At 44.5% G+C, this 23,445-nt stretch overlaps 1 protein-coding gene and 1 long non-coding RNA gene across 5 annotated transcripts; one reads left to right on the forward strand and one right to left on the reverse strand.

Annotated features, from left to right (window-relative positions):
* Positions 1-1,026: 1,026 nt before the first annotated feature.
* Positions 1,027-8,393, reverse strand: LOC121664061. Its single transcript, XR_006015857.1, has 3 exons — positions 6,768-8,393; positions 6,425-6,499; positions 1,027-3,712 (listed from the first exon to the last, which is right to left on the reverse strand). It is a non-coding gene; the product is annotated as an uncharacterized LOC121664061 (long non-coding RNA).
* On the forward strand, positions 5,974-22,858 carry CA5A (carbonic anhydrase 5A). 4 transcript variants are annotated; one of them, XM_042027052.1, is made up of 7 exons: positions 5,974-6,249; positions 13,990-14,187; positions 18,032-18,150; positions 19,168-19,263; positions 19,724-19,786; positions 21,100-21,255; positions 22,126-22,211. In XM_042027052.1, exons 1-7 carry the CDS (start codon positions 6,126-6,128, stop codon positions 22,180-22,182), a joined length of 813 nt encoding a protein of 270 aa, XP_041882986.1. In that variant the 5' UTR covers positions 5,974-6,125; the 3' UTR covers positions 22,183-22,211. The 4 variants fall into 4 exon arrangements, with proteins under 4 accessions (XP_041882986.1, XP_041882985.1, XP_041882983.1 ...); XM_042027051.1 differs by lacking the exon at positions 22,126-22,211 and adding an exon at positions 21,376-21,464; XM_042027049.1 differs by having other exon boundaries at positions 5,977-6,249; positions 22,209-22,858.
* The last annotated feature ends 587 nt before the right edge of the window (positions 22,859-23,445 follow it).

A 23,445-nucleotide genomic window follows, 5' to 3' on the forward strand; every position in this document is an offset into this window, starting at 1 on the left:
CAGAAAAGCAGCACGGAGGAAGTGTATGCAAATGGCTCTGAAAGAGGACAAAGATTAGACGATTTTGTCTTTATTTAGCACAGCGTTGCCCAATAAAGACCAACCACACTTCACTTTTCAGCTTCAGCATAGCCAGCAGTGACTTTCAGACTTCTGCATTGAAATATTCCTTAAATAAGATGCTTAATGGGGTTCTCCAGTGTCATGTCACACAGCTGAATCCACTCTGGCTCAGCTGGAACTGGTTGTCCTGACACCTGCAAACCTGGTGTGTTTGGAAATTGCTCCCTCATCCAGGTTTGTAATGTTCAGCTGAGCCTGTTGATTTATTTACCGTGTTCTCCCCCTTCACAAGCAGATTAGGCAGTTCAAAGGTTAAACTAGGTAGAAACTGACTTTTTCACACCAGATTATTTCACACTTTGCTGCAGGGATTTGCCCTGCAACAGTTTTGCTAAAGAATTTCTGCTGGACTCAAGCAATGGCAGGTCCCAGGTGGAAAAATAGGGATACAAATATCCATGTTCCACCTGCTGTGGGGAGCTGCTGGTAAAAGCTTTTGCCATCCTAAAGCAGCCCAGTGTGAAAGCTGCCCTGATTTCTCATAATTTCATAATATTCCCATCCCAAAGCCTATTAACTCCTGTTTCTGCAGGCGTGAGATCCTGCTCCTCTGGAGAGCCATGAATCACGTCACAACACAAACACAAAAATTGTCATTGTCATAAACCAGTTACAGTATTTACCTAAAGTTAATTTATCTCAAATTAACTGCAGGAAATACTGTCAGGATCCAAGTGATGTCTGCAAGTCTGATCAGAGATAACAGCAGAATAAACAAATAAAACCATTTATCACCAAGGGAGGCTGCAGCACCTTCTCCTGCCAGTCCACTCTGATCCAGCAGCTGAGAATCCACAATTACCTTACCTCTTGTAAGAGCTTTTCCCTCTTTACCAGAGCAATGATTCTGGATTTTTTCCCAAACCAGGAGGCATTTCCTTTTAAAATTCTGAATGACACCAATAAATCATGGAAGGACTCCCTTATCATGGCCTATCCCATTTTCCCTTGAGACTGCACAGCCAGATATGACAAACACTTCATGCAGCAGAAAGTCTGACTGGAAACAATGGGAAACAGCAGGAGGAAAAGGATCTTTCTGTTAAATCTGAAGGCCCAGATTTGGCTTTCAATCTTGGATTCCCAGTACCAATGAATGACTGACCAAAGGGTAATTGCTTCCTGTGCTCCACAGTCTCCTGAGCTTCAGGAGCTGCCAAAACTGAGCTCCCATGACTATTTCTGCAATAATTGAATGAAATTCAGTGTAATCCCCATTTAGTGAATGAGGGCTTCACTTTACCCTGGGATAAGAGTCTGCCTATGAGCAAATGCCAGGAAGAACTTGATACACAGGAAGGTTTATTCTGATTTAAACCATGATAATTTGCTCAAGTGCCTACATCAAATCCATTCTTAATTTCCTTCCCCCATGTAAAAATGACTGAGAACTTCAGGGTGCCAATATATCAATTTAATCTTTTAATTTTGTAGCAGAAAATACCCCCTGCTGCCCTGTTAGTTTGTTGTCCCAAATAAACAAAGGATTTCTTTGTTATTTCCTCACCTTTTCATGCTCTTTTTTTCCAGCCCCTCTCTTGCATTTTATGTCTGTGCTTTGCCACTTTCTGAGGAATCATTTGCTTCCAGGAAGTATCCAGCTTATTTCACCCTGGTATCAGCATTCATTTACTATTGTTTTCTAAGGAAGTTGCTGCTCTCACATGTTTTGTGTGGATCAGGAGAGATTGGGATCTCATTCATTGGCTTCCTTTTTTTTTTTTCATTAGGGGAAAAAAAACCTTCCCATAGCATCAAAGGTAAAAAATTAACACACTGTGCACACAGTTTTGCAGCTGCAGCAGCAGCAGCAGCAAGAAAACAAAGGTTGCCAAACAAAGCATTTGTTTAAACAAGTGACAGACATTCATAATTATCCTCACTGCTGAGCATGAGGATACAGGGACAAAGGGATGGGGAAGATGTGAGCAGGGCACAGAAGTCGCTCCAGAGTATTTGCTGGAAGAAGTCTGGAAGAAGAATTTTGTTTCCTAAGGATAAAATCCTCAATCATGTCCAAAGAAAAAGAGTACTTGGAGCTCCCCTGTTGATGCATTTCTTTCTGTTTGGGTTTATTCATTTTCTCTGTAATATCTCTTGTAACTGGAGAGGGAAACAAACCCAGCCCTATGAACACAGCATGTCCTATATTGTGACAGTGATGCTTAAGGAAAAGTTAGATAAAATACATCTTTAACCAAGAGAATATTAATATTATTTGTAAATGTGCTGTAGCAGCATATGAGGAGAAGCTCAGCATTTATTTTTCAGACACCACAACCATTTTCAAACCTCTCAGAATTGTGATTTGTAACAGAAAACAAGGCAGGATCAAGTGGGTTTTGCTCCTGAACCTACTTCAGCCACCTCTGCATCATTACTCCTGATCTCATTCTGGTTTATGCTGAGCAAACTCCATTTTATTTAATGAGAATACTCCTAATTTTCATGAACAGGGATGGAAGAAAAGGCCTTGAATCCCCTCAGCAGAGAGAAAACACGTTTTTGCCATCTGGCTGGTCAAAGTCCATGGTCCTGTAGGGTCATTTCTGCCAGTCTGAGAAATGAGGTGAGAAGGGTCAGGCACGATCTCAATGTTCTCTTATTTATTTACAGACTCTTCCATGGAAAAAAAAAATGATGTGAGGCTCTTTCCCTTCTGAGAAATGTGCACAGGGCACAAGCCCTGTGTTTGCACTTTGCATGGCTGGGATCTTCCCAGATACCGTTATCATCTGAGTATTTTTGGGGGGATTATCAAAGCCTGAAGGGGAGCTCATTCCACCTACAGATTTTAGAGGATTTTGTCCTTCTATGATTCTAAGCAGAATTTGACCATCTCCTAATTCTGCACCTCTATCCATTAAGACACGTCCGAAATTATTTGTAATGTAACCCAAACGTTTCAGGTGTGAGGGGTAAAATCAACCGAGTGGAGATGTCCAGCTGTGGCTGAGGTGACAGAATGTCCCTGAGCAGGTTTCCACGTGGCAGAGGCAGGAGGGCAAGGCTGCCCTTAGGGGCACTCCGGGCAACCCAGGTCACTCGGAAGCTTGTCCAGGGCAACAGAGGCAAATTCCAACCCCTTGGGATGGTGTAATCCTGTGCTTCACTCCAACCTGGGGACTGCAAAGCTCTGCAGACAGAGTGTTTCTCCCATTCCAGGTGTTCTCCTGTAGGTCCTGGAGTGCACCCTGGCAGGGATGAAGGTCCCTGGGCTGTATCTGACAGAGCATTCCAGCACATCTCGGGAATTCCCCCTGCTCAGCACTCATGGGAACACAGCTGGAATGTTCTGTCCTGTTTGGGGACCCCGATGCAAGAGAGAGAATGAAGAAGCAGAGGTGGTTCCCAGGCTGCTGAGCTCTGCTGGATGAAGCGTCCCAGCAAAACACGGACATCAAAAAAAAGCTTCCCTCAAGTAAAATCTGCCATGGGAAGGGAGAGCCAATCCATGGGGAAATGAGGGGCAAAGGCACCCAGGAATGAGCTGAGCCTACCCTAAGTGACATTTTCAGCCGCTCCATAGAGGCTTCCACTCCTCAGCAGCAAAATTCCCAGGGAGCTTCCCACGACTTGACTGATTGTCCTGCCAATTAGACAATAATTAGGTGAGGAAAATATTCCTTATTGAATCACTTTCATGGTATCTAATTACAGTAAAGCTGTAGCACTGTGTTTTTGCTGAATTATTGGGTGTGACTTGCAACTGAGGCAGCACTAGGGCAGGAACAGCCTTCCAAGCAGGATGCCTGGGGAATCAGATTTCTTGGACACACTGCAGGGAGGAGGTGATTTTCCCTCTGCAAGTAACACAATTAATATGAGCAATGGTAACGTAAAAACAAGTAGGTACTGGCAATGCTCCAGTAAAAAACCCCAAACAATTATTGATCCTTTCTGCCCAATCTGACAGCAAAAGTCAGAGGGGTGAGGGCAAGACATTGCTAGATTTTCACTTGTTTCATTTCTGTGGAGCCAAAAAAAAGCCCATTTTTACTGTGTACAGTCACACTCCTCACCCAAATTCCCCAATTGTGAACAGTTGATGTTTCAGTTCTTTGGGCACAACTCCGAGCTGACAATGCAGGCTGTGCTCTCACTCCAGAGCTGGCAGCCCAGGGAATAAATGACAAGTAGTAAGGAAGACTCTGCTAAGTAGGAGGAGTTGGAATAATAAATAGCACAGCTAAACTGGCCACTTTAGGATACTAAAGAGGATTCCCTGAGCCCTGCACTGACACCCTGTGTGATAAGAGATGACAGACAGGCAGATGTTTCATGAAAACATCACCAAGAAGTTTCTAATTCAAAACAAGAGTTTGTTAAAAAAAACCCCCAAAAACAAAACAAAAAAAAAACCCCAAAACCAACCAAACAAAAAACCCCAAACCAAAAAAAAACAACCAAAAATAACCCAACAATAAAAAAAACCCAAAACCAAAATAAACAACCAGAACACATTTCAAAACTATTGAAAAACAGCAGAATGTTAATAGCTTTATCATTCATCACTTCTTGCTCTGTCATTGATGGATTCTATAGTTTTCAAAATATACCCACTTATGTATTTAATGGAGAAGAAGAATCACGTGGGTTTTGTAAATATTTTCATTTTGTTTAATTAAGTCTTAACGACCCCAAATAATCCTCACCTGCAGCCTCCACCCACCAGGATGAGCCAGGAGCCTATTTAAGCCTCAGCTCTGGTAGTGGAACTTTTCTTTGCCTTTATTTCTGTCTCTAGGAAGGACTTGGGACCTTTTCTGCTGCTTGGCTTTGGTCCTGTCTCCTGTTACTCCTTCCTGTGTTCCTGGGCTGGACCTTGGGCCTGGTTTGTTGCTTGGTCACTCACAGGGGCTGGGAATGCCAGGGGACCCTTTGGTTCAGGCACTGCTGGGCTGGTTCGTCCTTGGGAAGGACAATTCCAGCTTTAACAGCTCTCTATTTGCATTCCTATTTGGCCTGTAATAATCTGAAATATTGGGAAAAAGTTATAGGAATAATTCCTTTCCTGTGTTTCTGTGCTTGGCCTGAGATACTGCAGCTCTGACTTAGATGTGCCCGTACCATCGACGTGGATTTTGCCCGCTGGAGGAAGAGCAAACATCCCAGAGGAAATGAAAGTGTGGGATTTCTATACAGCATTTTCACATAAGGTAACTAAGTTATGGGAGGTGCCCCTGAAAACAGCAAGAGAGTAACATTCTTGCTTTCATCTCTGAGAAATATGGGTCAGGAAAATATCTCCATCTGTTTTCTCCCAGACAAAAACTTCATCTGGCTCCAAGTGTGAGCAGAGGAATAATTAACGGTCCTTATGTTACTAATTTTAGTCTATACAAAACTAGGGGATGTTTTTGTCACAAGATTTGTTGTTGGCATGCCTTGTTCTGTAGCTCCTCACCCACCTGAAGGCTGCAATGCTGCTGAAGTCACTGCTCAGAGCTAAAATGCTTCTCTCTGTGTTCCCCTGTGCCCAGCCCTGCATAGCTCCTGGATTTCTGGGAATTTCTCAGTTTGAGCCCCAGCTCGGGGCAATTCAGCTGTTCTGACAGCACCTCTTGGCTATCAGTATTCAGATATGCAAGTCTTCAAAGTGTGCATGCACAAAGGAGTGATAAGAACTCTCTCCTTGCATACCAAAGAGGAGTTTTCTGCAACCCTTTGGTGTTCTTGGAGCCAGATGAGGGGGGGAAAAAACCCCTCTGGAAAGCACATGTGGAATAATCATCAACCAGCCAGCCCCTCGTTGGGAATGGAGAGCCAATGAGGAAGACAGAGCAGGGGCGAGTTGAAAATTAACTCCTGGGTTGGCTCCACCTCTTAACCAGCAAAGGGTGCTCTCAAAATTATTTCTAAATAAACCTGGTGACCCCTCAGTTCCCGTGGAGCTCTATATCCACAGGATTTTGTGTTCTCCATTATGTTGATGGGTTGTTAGGCTGTGGAAGGCTCTGCTGAGGGAGGCAGTGAAGGTTTGGAGTGCCCGGGTGGCAGTGATGAATGGTGTGAAGGTACCAGCCCTGGTGCGTCTCTCCAAGCAGCTGCAAAGCCTCCGAGCTGTGCCAACACGGCCGTGCAGCCTGGCTGCCTGCTCCCAGAAAAAAGCCAGGAATGCTGCCTGTAAGTCACTTCATTTCATGCAAATAGGTGGAAAATGGGAGATGCTGAGGTGGGAAGAGAGCTGGGGCGGTTGAGTGTTGTTCTTATTTATTAGCGAGTTAAATAATAAGGGAGTTGGAGAATGTGGCTGAGAGATTGAAGAAACGAGTGAATAGAATGAAAGAAATGGAAATACCTGTGGAATTTCTGGGTTCAACCTTGTTATTTATTTCTTCTGTGTCAGTGGCACTGGGTTGTTTGTGACTCTAGCCTGTAACAAAATGCAATCATTACTTGGGAGGCTTTCAGTGAAAACTGCATTTAGGAGCATAATTCAAAATGCGTTTAGCACAAATTGATTCTGACTCAGAATTTTGTAGCCACTGCAATGTTTGATTTGGAAAATGAGGCCTAGTACAAGCCACAACCCCCTCCAAATGTGCTCCATAAATCACCTCCAATAAATCACTTTGAGGTGCAAGATACTCCTGGAAGATGTTAAAGATTTAGTTATTAAAAATACTGATTAATTTACTTACAGATAAGATGGGTCCAGCCAGAGATTGTCTACTTGCTGCTGTGCAGATAATGTCAGCTGGAGAATAGTAAAGAGTAATTTTTATAGCTAGAAAAACCTTTTGTTTCCTATTTTTTCCTCTGTAAATTTATTCAGCATGATAACTTCTCCCAAAGAACAGAGCCAGGTTCTTCCATGAACAGTGAGGTGTGATTCCCTTCTATTTAAATTAGCAAATGGCAAATTTTATATTTACTTAATTATGAAACCCGATCATTTTGTGATATAAACCGAGGCAGAGTGGAGATGAGCACAAGGCTTTTATATGGAAACTCCACGAAATATTCATTAGCCCCCAGTTTGTCCTCTACAGGCACTCTCAGAAACTTCATTTTTCCCATTAAAACAAGGAAAAAGACCTTGTACTTCAAAGAAAAGCACTACTGTAACGTTTAGAAAAACAATGATTCAACCTTATAAAATAATAGCCTTTCCATTAAATTAGTATCAATTAGGTGCATGTAATAGTAGCTTTCCGAATGAATTAGTATTAATTAGATGTTAATTAATCTGTCCAACTGTGTGTACACCCACTCCACAGATGGGTGGGTGCACACGAGAGAGGATTTATTCCCAAGCACTGCCTAAATCACTCTTTTTTCTCCATTTTATCAGCAAACTTTTGCAATTCAGGAGAGGTTGAACAGCTAAACCCCAACCCTGTGCCAGGAAGAGCAGCACTGGGCTCACACCAACTGCTCATGGTGAGCACTGACAGGAGTTACTGCTTCCAAGGGGAAATCCAGAGCATCCACTGGAATTGTGGTTAAAAAGCTCTGCCATTAGTCTGTATTTTTATTCATTATTTTTCCATCTGAAGACATAAACCAGGATTGCAAGGGAATATTTATGGCGAGTCCAACAACTTCCAGTTTGGAAGGCACAGTCTAAGTTGTTATAAAGTAATGAAATCCATGGAACAGCAGCACAGAATCCTTCCAGGCAATCCCAATTTTTCTGCTTGTTCGGTATTAATGCATCACCAAAATTTATGGTCCATAGAATTAGAAACTTCTGGGATAGAGTGTGTTGGAATTGAGTGCTGTGTTTCTGTTTTATCAGAGGAGGTGTCACTCTGGGAAAATGATTTGAAGTTGTTCAGTGGAGTGAGAAGTTAAACTGGAGAAGAGCTGAGCTCTGGATTTCCACGTGAGATGGACACAGGAATTGTTTTATGGTTACCCAGGGTAAGAGGGGATCCCATTCCAAGAAGAGATCAGACCAGGTAGTTTCATCCAAGGACCACTGCTGATTAAATGAACTACAATTGGTATCTATTTTTACTCACATTCCCCTTTTCAATTTAAGACAGTTACTGTTTATTCCTTAAATCTTTCTCTTCTCTGTGCCATTCATGCAGGAAATGCCAAAACAAACTGAATCAAGAAAACCTTGTCTTTGGAATGGCTGTTTTTGGCAGGCAGGGAGTGGACAGGAGCTCTGAGTGAAGCAGCCTGTGGGTTACTCCACAGTTACTCAGACCAAGGTTAAGCAACTCAAAGGCTGACAATTTCTAGAGCTTTTTGGCTTCCCCTTGTGACCCTGCAAGGACAAAGGGCTTTTCCTGCACTTCACTGGAAAAGCACTGTAGAAACATTGGTGAGACTTGTGGCATGGATGTCAAAATTCCCAGCGGGTGTCTGTGCCGAGCTCTGAGTACCTCGTGACAACACATGGAGGTGGAGGTCTCAGACATAAATTTTTTAGAATAATTGCTAGAAATGCTCTCCATGGGGATTTTTAAGCCTAATTACCAGAGCAGACCTAAATGGCTTTTTCCTTTCTTGCCCTTTTAGGAGTAGTCACAAGAAAAGCAGAATCTGTCAAGTTTTTGGTTTTTTTCCCAAAGAATTACATGAGTCCAGCAGTGGCACACAATCCAGGTGTGCCATCTCCAGGCCTGCACGTACAACTGCAGTGCCTCCCCAAATTGTCCAGGAGTTCTCACTCAAGCCCTTTCCATGCTGAGTTCCTAAGCCTGAATGCATAATTTCAGCAAATGTTTTCATACAGAAGAAGATAAAGCCTGTGTTTGCTTTACCTTGCCAGCTGGAATTACCTCCCCCTTATCTGGGCTCAGCCACTGCCTCCTCAGCCAGGCTCCTATCTCAGCCAAACACTGTGGAGGCAGAGAAAAGCTGAGCATTTCACAATCTGCTGCTGCTCCCCTGTCGAGCTGGGAGCACCCTGTCAGCTACATCTATTTGATAAAAAACACTGGGCCGTTTATCAATAAACTGGCCTGAATCACAGTCCCCATCTGACAGCAATTCAGCACAACTTTCAGCACCTCGTCACTATGGGCCTGAGCCAACCAGTGCTGTTATCCCCCAAAATCTTGATTCAGAACAAAAAAGCTTCAAGGAAATCAACCTATCTTGGATTTCCTCTGCAATATTCAATCCCAGTGGCTGAAGCAGAGCCGTGGTCCTTTAAATTTAAAACGGCTCTTTACTGAGTTTCAGGAATGTGTGTATTTTATTTTCTCATTCAGAATGCGTTGCTATGGCAAGCAGGGCCTTATTTCCTTCCCCTGGGTGTGGTTTCTCAGCTCTTCCCACCACAGTGTCTGTCCTGGTTTATCTCATTCGAAAATCCATGTCTAAAGAAATCAAAGCACTTGATTCAACAGGTCTTTTTCTTTTCAAAGATTAAAACCTGTGGTTTCATCTGGATATTGAACTCCCACCCTGAAGATTTTGATACTTGTGTCAATCCTAAATGGACTTTTTAACAAATACTTCAAAGGGTCCAATTAATTACAGAAAATAATTCTGAATATTTGGACGGCTCTATATATCTGGGAAAAGTGGGGAAAAAAAAACCATTGTGCAAATGTAAGAAGCCCCCAAACACCATAAAATTAAATGGAGCATCACTGTGTCTGTTGGGGAGGTTAAAAAAAAAAAAATCAAATAAATCAGGCACAGATTAGGGCTGTTTGTGGCAGATCCCTTTTCACAGGTGATTCACATCTTGGTGATGCTTTTTGTATGACAAAATTTAGTTTAACTGCTCTGACAGTACCAGAGATGGGTGTGTGACAAAGGCAAACGCCAGACCAGGCCCTTCCTCAGTGAGCCAAGGCTGCAAACTGCACATTTATTTCTCAATGCTCACCTTTTTTTTTTAAATTCACTTTGGACATTGCGAAACTCGTAGGTGAGGTTTCTGTTTCTCTTTCCACACAGATTCTGCATCACTTGAGCTCATCCCTTGGGCTCTTCTCTTTCTGGTTGAGGAAACCACTCTGGGTTCAGCAATAAGGGAGAGCCCAGCTGGAACCTCCCAGATGGTCCAGAAATGTAACAATTTGGGGGAAACAACAGGGATACTGTGATCCTGGCTGCTGCTGTTCTCTCCAGCTCTTGCTGCATGAGAGCTGTGTCTCTCTCTTGCATAAATCACCATTCCGAGCTGGGGCATGGCCAAGGGAAAATTCTGTTTCTGGAATGGTCCAGAAAATAAGATTTTGGCTACACTGGTGAAGTGCTGGGAACAAGGTTTAGGGCTTAGGTTTCCTTTTTGCACAGGTAGTTCTTTCTGTCTGCAGTTTCCAAACCAAACCATCTCCCTGCCACTGAGCTCATATTTTGAAGGGTTTTCTTTGAAGGATTTTTTGAATTAAATGCTAGAGTTTTACTGAACTTTATGCTCAGGAAGAAGTAGCATGTGCACATAAAAAGCTGGATGGAGGTTCCATGAATGATTCAGGAGAGAAATGAAAGTACTGCAGGTCTAAGTTATTTCTCTTTAGTTTTGTGCCTTACCAGCCCATCATTTCTGAGAGTGTGCCATAAACTTTCCTTTGGGTTGTGCTGCTCAGCCCACAAGAAGTGACTCACTCTGTTCAGCTTAGTGACTGTAAAAAAACTTCATATTTCTCACAACCTTGCAGGATCAAACCTCCAAAAAGCTTCCTAGAGTTGGGTTGTCCTAATTCCACTGTGTAAAGCAGTGGAGTTTGAGGCTTTTTATTTCATCCATTTAATGTACAGAAAAGAAATAGTTGCAATTTTCTGTGATTTTCTATAATTGCAGAACCAGGTGTAGGTGTAATTTCTAAGCTGCCCAAGGTTATCAGTTGTACTTAGAGGACACATCCTGGAAGAATGGAACAAGGATGAACGGTGAAGGGATGCCAGTAATTTGTTTGTAGATGAGAATAGCCCCCAGGGTCTCTTGTTTATGCTGAATATAAAACACCTGAAGCCTGTCTGGGCTGTCCTGATGACCAGGAGCTCCCTGTTGTTCATCAGTAGCTTCAGCAAGACAGGTCTGTGCTAAAGAGTTGCCTAACCATGATGAAGAGGCTGTTAAACTGTGATTAAGCCTGACTGAATCATGATGTTCATGGGCAGCAGGTCTTTTCAATTTCATTGATTATTCACCTCTTCTTTTTAAGCTACAGAAAGAATTGTGTTGAGAATAGTATATTAGTTATCCTAAAAAATGTTGGGCATCAAACCAAGAGTTTGTTTTGCTTGCAGTTGAATCTCGGTACACAAAAAAAGACTGCAGGGATGAAGTAAAATGAAATTTAAACCCAGTCTAACATCCTGACATCACAGGCTGTTTGAACATCTCCTGATGATCTGCTTGTGATCGTGTAGCCACTCAAAGCAAATGGTTTGTCAGATTTCAACCTGCTCTTACTCAACTCAGGAGTACTTTAAACATGTTATACCGTGAATGCAATGGAAACTTCTTACACAATGTCGGTAAAACAGAGCAAACACTTCTTGGCTGATGCTCGTTGAGTATCTGCTCCTGTCTCCATTTCAGTGAAACATTCTCAATGTTACGTGAAGTTCCTTATGAAAATGCAAAAGTCACCCTAACAAGATTTAAAAATCCCCAAAAGATAAATGCAGATTTGAAAAAGGATTTTAAGAGAGTAACTAACGGTTCATGGTCGTAAGATGAAGGTCAGGAGCTGAGGGTGGTGTTCTTCTCCCAGCTGCCCAAGAGAACTGGCAAAAATTAGAACTCTTGCTTTATCTCTGTGCTTTCACTGACACTTTTAGATTTCTACAGGCTTTCCTTCCTTTTTAAATTTTTTTTTTTTTTTGCTATGTGTTCTTCACTGGCAGCTGAAACAGCAAAAAAGTGTGAGGAGTGACCAAGGTTTTTAACCAGTTTCATCAAGGTTTCACCACCTCAAGCAGTGGCAGGTGAATACCCAGTTCAGTTGAGTTGAGTTGACCCTTTAATCATCCAAGGTGGGACTATTTTGGCCTCCTGCCTTTGTGATAGCCAAGAAAAGTAAACATCATATTAACTTTTCATAACTTTTCCAAATGTGGCTTGGAGCGGGGATCACGCTGTGCCAGGACCACCCATCTCTGTGCATTTTTTGGTGCAAATGGATCACTTTTGGTGTGAGGGGACGATTTTTGGGGTGAGGCAATACTCTTTTGGCGTCAGAGGATGTATTCAGTGCAAAGAAATCACTTTTGGTGTGAGGGAATACATTTTTTTGGCGTTAGGGGATGCACTTTTGATGTGAGGGGACACTTTTTGGGTGAGGCGATACTCATTTGTTGTGAGGGGATGTACTTGAGGCGAAGGAATCCCTTTTGACATGACGCGATAAATACTCTCTTGATGCGAGGGGAAAATACTTGATAGGAGGAGAAACGCTTCGGTGTGAGGGAATAAGTGCTATGTTGGTGTGAGGGGACGCTATTTTGCGTGAGGCGATACTTTTTGGAGGTGAGGTACTCGGTACGAAGGAATCACTTTGGGTGTGAGGGGACCACCCTGAGCACGGGAAATGGCGAACTTCCCCCGGCACAGAGCTGCTGCCGCTGCTCCACGGCCGTCACAGCATGAGGAGCCGCATGTCACAGCATGAGGGCAGACCCGGCCCGCCCCCGAGGCCGCTGCGGCGGGGCCATGGCGAGGGGGCCGTGCCGGAAGGGGCCGCGCCGGGCCGGGCCGGGCTGGGCGGCAGCGGCGGCGGCTCCGCGATCTCCGCCGCGATGCTGCCGCTGCTCCGCCGCGCTTGGGCGGCCGCCGCCGCCGCCTCCTCCTGCTCCTCACGGCGGGGCAGCCGCCGGTGCAGCCTCGGCGCCTGCTGCTCCTACCGCCTGCGAGACGCCCGTGAGTGCCGCTCCCCCTCAGCCCGAGCGGGGCTCGCTCGCCCCGGCTCTCCCCGCCCTGTCCCCGCCATCGCCTGCAGCCCCCCGCGCTGCCACAGTCTGTGTGAGAGCTGCAGGGACGCCGAGCTCAGCCTGCTTTTGTCCTCGGATGAAACAGCAGGAAATGACAGTGCTCGAAATGTAGGGAGTGTTTTTGCAGCGCCTTTGCCTGAGTTGACCTTATGGAGTTCCGTAGTTTGCTCCTCGCTGAGGGAAAACGGGGGGAAAGTTGTTCAGGCACCCCTCACGTGAGTGGTTTGAAGGTTTAACTTATTTTTAATTCCTCGTTGTAAAAGACCCTGAACGTATGCAGTGAAGTAGCCTGTAAGGTGATGCTCGAAGCATCACGATTTAGGATTCAGCAGAGGGACAGGACACCAAAACCTGCGTGTGGGTCACCAGGTGAACAGGTTCACACAGGTGTCTGTTCTGGTTTTAAGCAGAATAAATTTCTGTGGAAACTATTTATGTACCTACCCAGCTTGTGCCAGTTTGAGGTGCCCAAGCTGCCCCCAAAATTGCTGGGTTTGGGTTTTACAGGTGTGGGATCAGCAGGATGTGTCTGCACGAAGCAGTTTTGGTCAGGATTGGTGTGGCTGCTGCAGGAGCTCTGAATCCTCCTTTGTGGGGTAACCCCTGTACTTGTGTTGCCTTCTAGAGAATGTTTTGCTTCCCAGTGGGAATTATCCCATGTCTGGAGCGCTCCCAGCTCAGCTCATGGCACTGGTGTGTCATGAAAGCTCTAAAACAAAGCCGCCTTAAAATCTGGCAATAATAGGAAAACATTCTCTTTTTCTGGGAAATGGGGGGACAGTTTCTTTTCAGAGCATTCTGCAAAGGCAGGAAGGTACTGACTTGGTTCTAAGTCAAATTACTGTGCTTCCCCGTATGGCTTTGAGTCATGCAACTGGAATGTTTTATTTTTCTTCTGTTTTCCTGGGCACCAGCTGACTCGAATTAGCCTTTGGTGACACAGTACCTTCCCTTGCCAGAAAGTTCTGTATCTTGCCTCAGAGCTTGACTCTCCTCCTCATCTTCCAGTGCATCCGCTGTGGCAGAGCCCGCTGACAATTCCTGGAGGCACCCGGCAGTCTCCCATCAACATCCAGTGGAGGGACAGTGTTTATGATCCCTTCCTGAAGCCTCTGAAAATCAGCTATGACCCAACCACCTGTCTTCACATCTGGAACAATGGCTACTCCTTCCTGGTGGAGTTTGATGATTCTACTGACAGATCAAGTAAGCAAAACTCAGGGAAAAAGAAAATCTATTTAACATCTCATTAATGCTTAGAGAGGAAAAATACTCGTGTGATGTAAGTCCTCATGTTGAAAATGAATGTACAGTAAAAAAAATGCTGGAGTTAAATGTGGGTTTACAGTGGTGGGAATCATAAAGAAGAAGTTCTATAATTCTAGAAAGACTTCACATTTACAGTGGTTTTGTTACCATGGGCATTGTGCACAAATCCCCTGCTGGATGTTGAAACTCATTTCACAAGCCTCGGTGCCCTGTCTTGTAGGTTTTGTAATAAGCTTTGACCACGTGAGTCAATCCTCAGTCATTTGTATGTGTACCTACTCAATTTGAAACCTGATTCCATCGCTGCTCTTTATTGAAGTAATCTGCCACTTATCTTCTGTGGTGTTAATAGAGATATTTAATGCACTTGAAATAATCAGCAGCCACATGAGTTGCAGTTGGAAAGCACACATGCTTATCTCCATGGGGTTTTAGGGAATGAAATAGCACTGAGCTCTGCCCTAGGGAGCAGGTGTGTGTGTGTCCCTGTTGTTTTAGGGGAAGCAGGAGTGCATGGAAAATCCAACCATTCCAGCAATTTCATGTGAATGAGCCTCTGACCTGAGTAGCTCAACCTTTTTAAAACTTAATAGAGTAAAAAATTTGACTTAAAATCAAGATATTGCTCCCAAATTCCAGATTTTCTGTTCACTGTTCCTGCTAAAAGCTACCTTTACCAAAGGATATTGCAGAATTTAAAGATATTTCATAAGGGCAGGTGAGCTGGTAGCAGTTGGTCAGGGCTGTTGTGAAGCACATGATTGCCCAGCTTGTCCTGCAGGGAAAAACTGAGGGACCCTGAGCAAGTTGGAACCTGTTGGATTGGAGTCATTGATGTTTAAGGTGGCTGCTCACCATGAGAGATCCTCCAGCTTCCTGAGGGATTTAGCAATGCCCTTGGGAAGGGAGCCTCCAGCACACAAACAAACACTTTGTCCTCACAACACCAATATTTTCGGTTGATGTTTGGAAAGAGGCTGATAGAACAGTGCAGCAGAAATGGTAGTGGTGGAATGCAGGGAGCTTGTGTGATGCTTGGGGCTTGTTTTGTTTTTCTTGTTTCTAGCTGTTCACTTGGAATATCCATTTCCAAGAGGGAAGATCCATTTCTGTTTCTGGTTCTTTTAGTGAGGTGGGGTTAGGGGAGAGACATCACTTGTTACCTCCTCAGTGATTTTAATTTATTAACTTTAGATTGGCTTTGCTTTTAATTTAACAGTCTCTTGCTTTATAAGCCACACCCCACTATCTGTTGAGGATATGATGCTGAAAAGTGTTTAGTGGATAACAAAGGTGGATTTTTTTCTGCAAGAATTGATGTAGCAAAGGGGAATTGCCATTAGGGGGCTCAGAAATACGCAATAATTAACTGCACAGGGACAGGGTAGGCTGGAATCACCAGGACTCAGGTGCTCACCTCTGAAAGATCTTACCTGCTTTGTCTATAAGACTTTCCTCAAGGTAGATCTTTCCCTGTGAGCATTTGCTGACTTTCCATCATCCTCATCTTCCTCAAATGAATTAAAGTTCATGAAGGGATGGGATGGCATCAAACAATCAGTGGCAGGGCTGAAAAATGACAGAGGAACAACAGCTAGTGAGGTGTTGCTGTATAACCCAGTTTTCAGGTGCCTGCCTTTCTCCTCCACCTTTCTTTCTTTACTCTTGCTATTTCTGGTTTTTCTCCCTGCCAGCTTCTGTCTAACAATCATAGAAATCCAGAGAAGAAAGCTGGGAACAAACAAAAGCACCACAGTTGAAACAGAAGATGAGAAAGACACCCAGGATAGACAAAAAGGCCTGAATCCTGAGATGGGGTTTGCAAGACTTGGGCTAAAGCTGAAGGTAGAGCAGGAGGAGAGGAGGAAGAGGGTGAGGGAAAGGTATGTACAGCATGTGGTCTGTCTGTGTGTGGTGTCATCAGAAACGAGGCTGAAACAGAGCCAGGGCTGCAATAAACAGTGCAGTGATTCTTGTTGTTAGAGCCCCTTAAACTTCTATTTTGTTTTGAAATTATCCAGATTGTAATTGGAGAAGAAATGCTTCTAAAGGGACTGAAGTTCCTACTTGTTTCCTGTCACTTTCTGGTGGCCACTAAGGGAACCTGAGTCTCTCCATATGTGTGTCTGTGCCTAAAGTTACTTGTGAGGCAAACATTTAAGTGGATGTGGTTATTAACACAAATATAGTCACTTGTGGGTTTGCATCATCACATAATCAGGAGTGGATCATGTTGGAGCACAGAAACTTCAGTTCTGAAAGGCTTGGCTGGGTGAACCACATCTTCATCCCACCCCTTCTCCATCACAGAATCCCAGGATGGTTCGGGTGGGAAGGGACATTAAAGCTCATCCCATTCCACCCCCTGCCATGAGCAGGGACACCTTCCACTATCCCAGCTTGCTCCAAGCCCCGTCCATCCTGGCCTTGGGCACCTCCAGGGATGGGGCATTGTGATTCTCCAGTGATGGTCGGTGTTGCATTCATGCCCAGAGCTCAGCAGCAGGGGATGAAATGAATTCAATGTCACTTTGCACAGCTTGTTTTAATTTATTCCTTTATCACAGCCAGGCCTGTCTGGTTAGAATTTCAAACCTGCTGGCTGGCTTTCAGGAAAAAAAAAATAATACAAGAAAATCTTTTAATTCCTCTCATTGTTTTCTCCTTAGCAAGAAAGTGATTAACTTATTTTCAGAAGCAGTGTTGGGATTAGGTGCTTTATACCATGGCTTGCTGTAAAACTTCACCATGTCCTACAGTTCAGTAAAAACCAGCAGATGCTGATGGTTTAGTGCTGGATGAACAGTGGAACTCGAGGATCTTAAAGCTCTTTTCCAGCCTAAATGATTCTCTGATTCCGTAAGTGCTATTAGCCCTTGGGAAGTAATTATGGCTTCTCATTTACCAGATGCTCTGATATAATAATTAGCAGGATGACTTTGCAGGATGTTTTTGGTGCAGGTAGGAGGGAATGAGTGGAAGCAGAAAGCTGGGCATGGACTTCTTCATTCATGTGTTTGCAAAAGGATGGGAGGCCTTCTGAAACCAGGAGAACAGACTGGAGGTTTACCTTTACTCATTGATAAAAAGGGCATTAAAGCTTCCACAAACTTGCCCAGAGGCAGACTGGATGTTAAATACTTCATGCACAGCTCGTAGGCACAATAAAACATATTTCTGGCTGACCTTTGGTTGTGCAGTCTGAAAGCTGTGTTGAAGCAGGGTAAGATGCTTGGATTTTTGTAGCTTGGAGGAGAGTTGGACATTTGACTCAATATACTGATTTGTCTGGCAAAATTTGCTATTTGAAGTCTTGTCATGAGAAATGTCAATATTTTTCACAGATCCTGAGGCTTGTAGGGATGTCATTTAATCCATTCAATGGGTGTGTCACTGCTGTGTCACCTGCCAGGTGTCTCCAGGTCAGGCAGTCCTCACACTCCTGCTCTGACAGAGGGGTGAGAGTGTGAAACTCATGACCGTGCCAAACTTGGTGTCAACTGGGAAAACATCCCCTTGAGGGGAGATGGATGAGGAGACTCTTCAGCTCACCTCCAGTTTGATGCAGGGAAAACCAGGAATGTGTTTGCATGAATAATTTGGTCATGGCAAAGTGTAGAAGTAACCAAGCAATAGGGCTCCACTTGATAATTTTCTCCTGGGCAACCTCGAGTTGCTCCACCTGATACTTTTTTCCTGGGCAAAATTTTTCCAAGGATTTACTTGTCTGGCCGATTCTAACTCATATTTATCAACATGTGTGTCTTGTTTTGTTTTCTAGTCATCATTGGAGGGCCCTTGGAAAACCAGTACAGGCTAAAGCAGTTCCACTTCCACTGGGGAGCTATAAACGACTGGGGCTCAGAGCACACTGTTGACAGTAAATTTTACCCAGCAGAGGTATGAGATGAAATGCTGAACAATGCAAATACTTGTCTCAGGTGTGTCTGTGAAAACTCCCAAATTGAGGAACTGCAGTTTATTTTTAAGGATCAGACCTGGTGGGTGCTGCAGCTCATCTGCTGTTTTATTTTATAAAAATTCACTGTGTTTTCTGGAGAAGAACAGCCTGAAAGTTGGACATTGGCCCCATTACTGGAAGTTAAAGATCACTTTGTTTATTGTTACTAAACTTTCAGAGAAACAAAGCATCCACTAAGTACTCTAAAAAACCATCACTTCATTTTCTGTTTGCGGCTCTTGAACAGTTACTAAAATAGCAAAACTTTGATGCTTAGGTAACTGCTAAGGAAGAAAATGTCAATGAAAAGGATGGAGTCGGTGGGGGGAAATGTGAAAGTGTGACAGCTTTGACCACAGTTCTTTGCCAAAGGAGGAGAATTTGTCAAGTGATGATGGGTTATTTTCAGGGAGACGTTTATCTCCTGTTGGTGTGTTCATAGTGGTGCTGCCAGCTTGGCAAGATCCTCATTAACAGCGAGACTGTGACTAAGTTTTTGGGCTGGGGTATTTATTTACCACACAAAACTCTTCAGTGTGTTGGCTGTCAGCAGTGCAGAGGAAGACTGCTACGTGCAGGAGGATGTTCCTCAGGACAGTGTGCTCTGCTCTTCCTGGGAAGAGATGGAAGAGCCCTTTAGCTCCAGCAATACTGAGCTTTGTCTGTGCCTTTGTCCAGCATTCCTGCAGACAGACTCCCACAGACTAAATCCCTTTTACATATGGGAAATGCAGTGGATGGGTCTTTAGCTATTGTTCAAGGAAAAAAAAAATAAAGAAGGGAAGGACCATTATTTACCAACAGCACTTTGTTCCTTGTTTTTGTGGTGTGTGGTTTCTGAGGCAGCTCACTGCAGTGCCTCACACTGCCAAGGAGCAAATGCAGCCAAGGTTAGAAGTCAGGTGTGCTGTCTGTGCTCTGAGCAGGGGTTGATCTCTCCCTCGTTCCATTTTCAGCTGCATTTGGTGCACTGGAATGCTGTGGAGTACCCGAGTTTTGAGGACGCTGTGATGGAAGGGAATGGCTTGGCTGTTATTGGAGTGTTCTTAAAGGTAATTGTGTTCTGCATGACCAGCTGTAATGATGCCTTTCTGTTTGCAATCTGGTAAAGCCCATTTAGGGCAATTAAGGGAAGGCTGGGAGGAGATCCCATCAATCCATACAAATGTCTCCAAGGGATGTCAGAGGATGGTGCCAGTGACAGGATGAGGAGCAATGGCCAGAAACTAAAACCAGTTTCACCTCAAAATGAAGAACTTTATGTTGAGAGTGGAACAGCTGCCCAGGAAGGACCTGGAGTCTCCTTGTCTGGTGACACTCCAAGCCCACCTGGATGTGTTCCTGTGTCACCTGCTCCAGGTCCCCTGCCTTGGACCAGATGATCTCCAGAGCTCCCTTCTAAACCCTAAATATTCTGTGATTGTTGTTATCAAAAAACACTAATGCTGATAAGTAGAACTGATTGATTATTGATCAGCTTATTGACTGTCCAACCCCTCCCTGTCCCTGCAGCTGGGAGCACGGCACGAAGGGCTGCAGACCCTGGTGGATGCCCTGCCAGCAGTCAGACACAAGGTCAGTGCTCTGAGGTGTGCCACCCATTGCCACCCAACAGAAAGAACGCTTGGAGAACAACAAAACACCGAGAAAAGCTTTCTTCCTTAAATTTTACCAGGGGGAGGGCTGATTGACACCTTGTTGATTACAGGGGAAGTGGGAGGGAAGCTGATTTTTCAGGAGGAATTGGATACTTTAAGCTTTCCAAACCACTTGAAGAAATGCTACTCTTGAGATTGTTTCCCCTTACAAGGACATGCTTGAAGTGGGAGTTTATTTACTGTGGGATCAAGGCGTTTTGATTTTTGTCTGCTCTTTGAGGAGGAGATTGTTTGCTTTTTTATAAACACTGCTGGGTTTCTGCTGGGTGAACGGGATCTTTCCTAGCAGACTCCTGCCAGGAGAGGGAGCGCTGAGTCTCTGACAGTGCTCAGAAGCAGCTCCTCCCCGTGCCAGTTCCCTTCTGAAAAACCACATCGACTGAACAAACCACTTCTGAAAAAACCACAAAAAAAACACATCTACCTTTTCAACTGCTCTTCACATCCAGCTGAAGTCGCTGTGCCACTATTTCTCACAGGAAGGAGTTTCTAAAATCCAAATAGAGTTTTTATGTCAGAGCAGTGACAGTTCTGCCAGATAAACACCAAACACGGCAGTTCAGTGCCAGAAGACCTCCCCAAATATGAATATACATCTATTACGAAACGATAATAATTTACAGCATGTGAATTTAAAAGAAACTAAGCCAAGAGCTGCCAGTATATCCTGAAAATCCCCCAGGAGCAATGTTTGTGTGGGAAGTCCTGGGTTCTGAAGCTCCTACATTCTGTCTGATATCCCACTTGTGGGATTGAACATTTTGGAGACGGGAATATTTAATTTAAATAAAATTTTAGTCCTCTTCCTGCTGCCTAAAATCACGTGGTAAAAAGTAAAACACTTTGTTTGCAGTCTTTTAAGGATCTGGCACAGCTACCTGAACTTATTCCACCACTTACTCCCTCTTTTTCCTGGCTGCATCCAGCTCCCACAAAGCCTTAGGCCATGGATCCTTCTCACTCTGTTTTTCCTCCACTGAATTCCTCATGGCTTGTGGGGACAGCAGAAATACTTAAATTTTGTCTGCTCAGCAGCTGCCCCTTACACCTCAAACCCAGTTTTATACAAGTTTATGTGATTTAAAATTATTACATTATTAATATTCCCAACACCTCATTTCCCGTGCACACACATAACACAGTTTTTAATCTCATTGTCAAGATCTTTTTCAACTTTGTCATTTTTTTCTCTAAACACCATCCTTAAAGATGCTTTTTCCTGCTGTTTAGGACACTGTGATCGAGTTTGATGTCTTTGATCCCTCCTGTTTGATCCCTTCCTGCCCTGATTACTGGACCTACGCCGGCTCTTTGACCACTCCCCCCCTCACTGAATCAGTCACGTGGATCATTAAGAAGAAGCCGATAGAGGTGGATGAAGACCAGGTAAATCTCACTTTTCCTTTCAGAACACCCCTCTTCCTGCCACAGAGGGGAAGATGCATAGAACCAGTTCTTTACCAGCAATTCTCTGTGAAAACACAAAATTTCACTGTGTTTTCACAGAGATTTATGACTGCTTCAGCCCAGGATCTGGGGAGGAATCCTGGCATTAACAGCCACTAATACTGAAAGACCTAAGACCTCTCCAAGATGTTTTTGCAGCTTTATTGAGCTTTTCTGACTATTCTCAAGAGTTTTATCTTCACCTGCGATACACAATTCTGAAACCTGCCCCTTGCAAACTTGGGAGGTTTTAGGAATTTACTGGAATGCTGTGTAAATTTGCTCTCCTTAGCGTGATGCAGCCTTTTTTGTGGAGGGAAGGGAAAAAGAGAAGATTTTGTGAAATGGAGATTGTTAACAGAGAACTGCAGGCATAGTGTGGCATTCTTTTAAATTGAAATTTTTCTCAGTTTTTCTTTTTTTCTTGGCTGTTTACTCTCCTTTTTTCATGGCACAACAGTGACTTACCATTGGCATGGCCTTGTGAGCACTAAAAGCTGATCTGCTGCATACTTTATTTTAATCCCAGTGAGAGAACAACTCTGGGGATTGGTGCTTTTTGGGGTTCCCTCTTCTCTGGGTGCCAGCGAGGGTGTAAACAGAGGTTGGATGAAGTATTTGAATGGAAATGACTCTCAGGTGTGCCACATTTGGGGTTTAATTTCCCTAAGGATGGCAGATGACTGATAATTCTCCCATGCTGGTGTGGATAATGGGATAGTCTTTACCAGCAGGTGCCAAAGGTGTTGGTGCTAAAATCCCTCAGAATGCAAACGTAGCGCTACCTTTGATTTCATTTTCTTCTCCAAGAATAAATGCTTGCCTTTTGCCATGAATTCCCAACCTGGGGAGATAACTGGGAAGTGACTCAAGTGGCCCTTTGTGGTTCCCAGCTGGAGGCCTTTCGGATGCTGCTGTTCACGTCGGACGGCGAGGAGGAGAAGAGGATGGTGGATAACTTCCGCCCGCTGCAGCCGCTGATGAACCGCACGGTGCGCTCGTCCTTCTGCCCGCAGCGCCGGCGGGACCCCGCGCTCTGGCCCCACGCCGAGCAGCTCGGGCCTTAGATGGCCCAGCACCCTCGGTCCAGCTGCACAGCACAGCAGCCTGGAGGATTTGTCCTTTCTCTGCAGCCCTCTCACAGGCAGTGCCCCTTGACCTTCACTAGAGAAGCTGTGGGGTATTTTAGTTATGCTTTTTTTTTTTAAGAAGTAAATGATATTAACCCATAACAAATTGACTTGCTCTAAGGCAGGGATTGAAATAAGGAAATGTTTTGACAGTTAAAGGAAATGTAAGGACAGGAGAGCTTCTCCCCTGCCCCTTCTCTGAATTGGTCTGTGTCTCTTCAAATGCTCTTTCAGTGCCTTTGTGAAAAACGAGCTTCACTCTTTGTAAAATTTGAAGGAAAGTTTAATAAAAGGGACAATTAGGAGACAGCAGCAAAAAGGGGCGGTACGGCCGGGTGCTTGGCAGAGATCCAAAGGCACACCTCTACATCCAAAAGATCGTCTTAAAAAGTACATCGCTTATTTCGTATTCATCACCGTCATGCAGAATTCATTAATTCTTTGGAGTTGCTGGGTATCATCTTATCAGTCTTATCTTTTTCCTTGGCTCCATTCCATCTGGTTTCGGATTCTTTTGATAAGATTTTCCAGGAATGTGAAGACCCCCCCCCCCCCATCCTCCCTAAACTGACTTACACAAACTACAGACCTTCTACAGCATTACATTACAGAACCCAGGCAAAGCTTTTCTAACATTAAGGAACATGAAAAAAACCAACATCACAATCCATTCATAACAATTATGTAACATGCGAAAAGCCAACATCACAATGCCATTGATAACAGAGGCACCGCCGGAGGGACCCGCGGTGCTGCGGTCCTGGCCGCGGAGGGATCAGCGGTGATGCGCTTTCGGTGTCCCTGTGCCCGTCCCTAGCCCGGCTCTCCGCTCCACACCAGCCCAGCCCGCCGCTTTCGGTGTCCCTGTGCCCGTCCCTAGCCTGGCTCTCCGCTCCACACCAGCCCAGCCCGCCGCTTTCGGTGTCCCTGTGCCCGGCCCCAGCCCGGCTCTGCGCTCCACACCAGCCCAGCCCGCCGCTTTCGGTGTCCCTGTGCCCGT

Source organism: Corvus kubaryi, unplaced genomic scaffold (genome assembly GCF_017639235.1).
Source record: "Corvus kubaryi isolate FWS band 111438036 unplaced genomic scaffold, C.kubaryi_AGA036_p1.0 37300, whole genome shotgun sequence".
Lineage (NCBI taxonomy): Eukaryota > Metazoa > Chordata > Aves > Passeriformes > Corvidae > Corvus > Corvus kubaryi.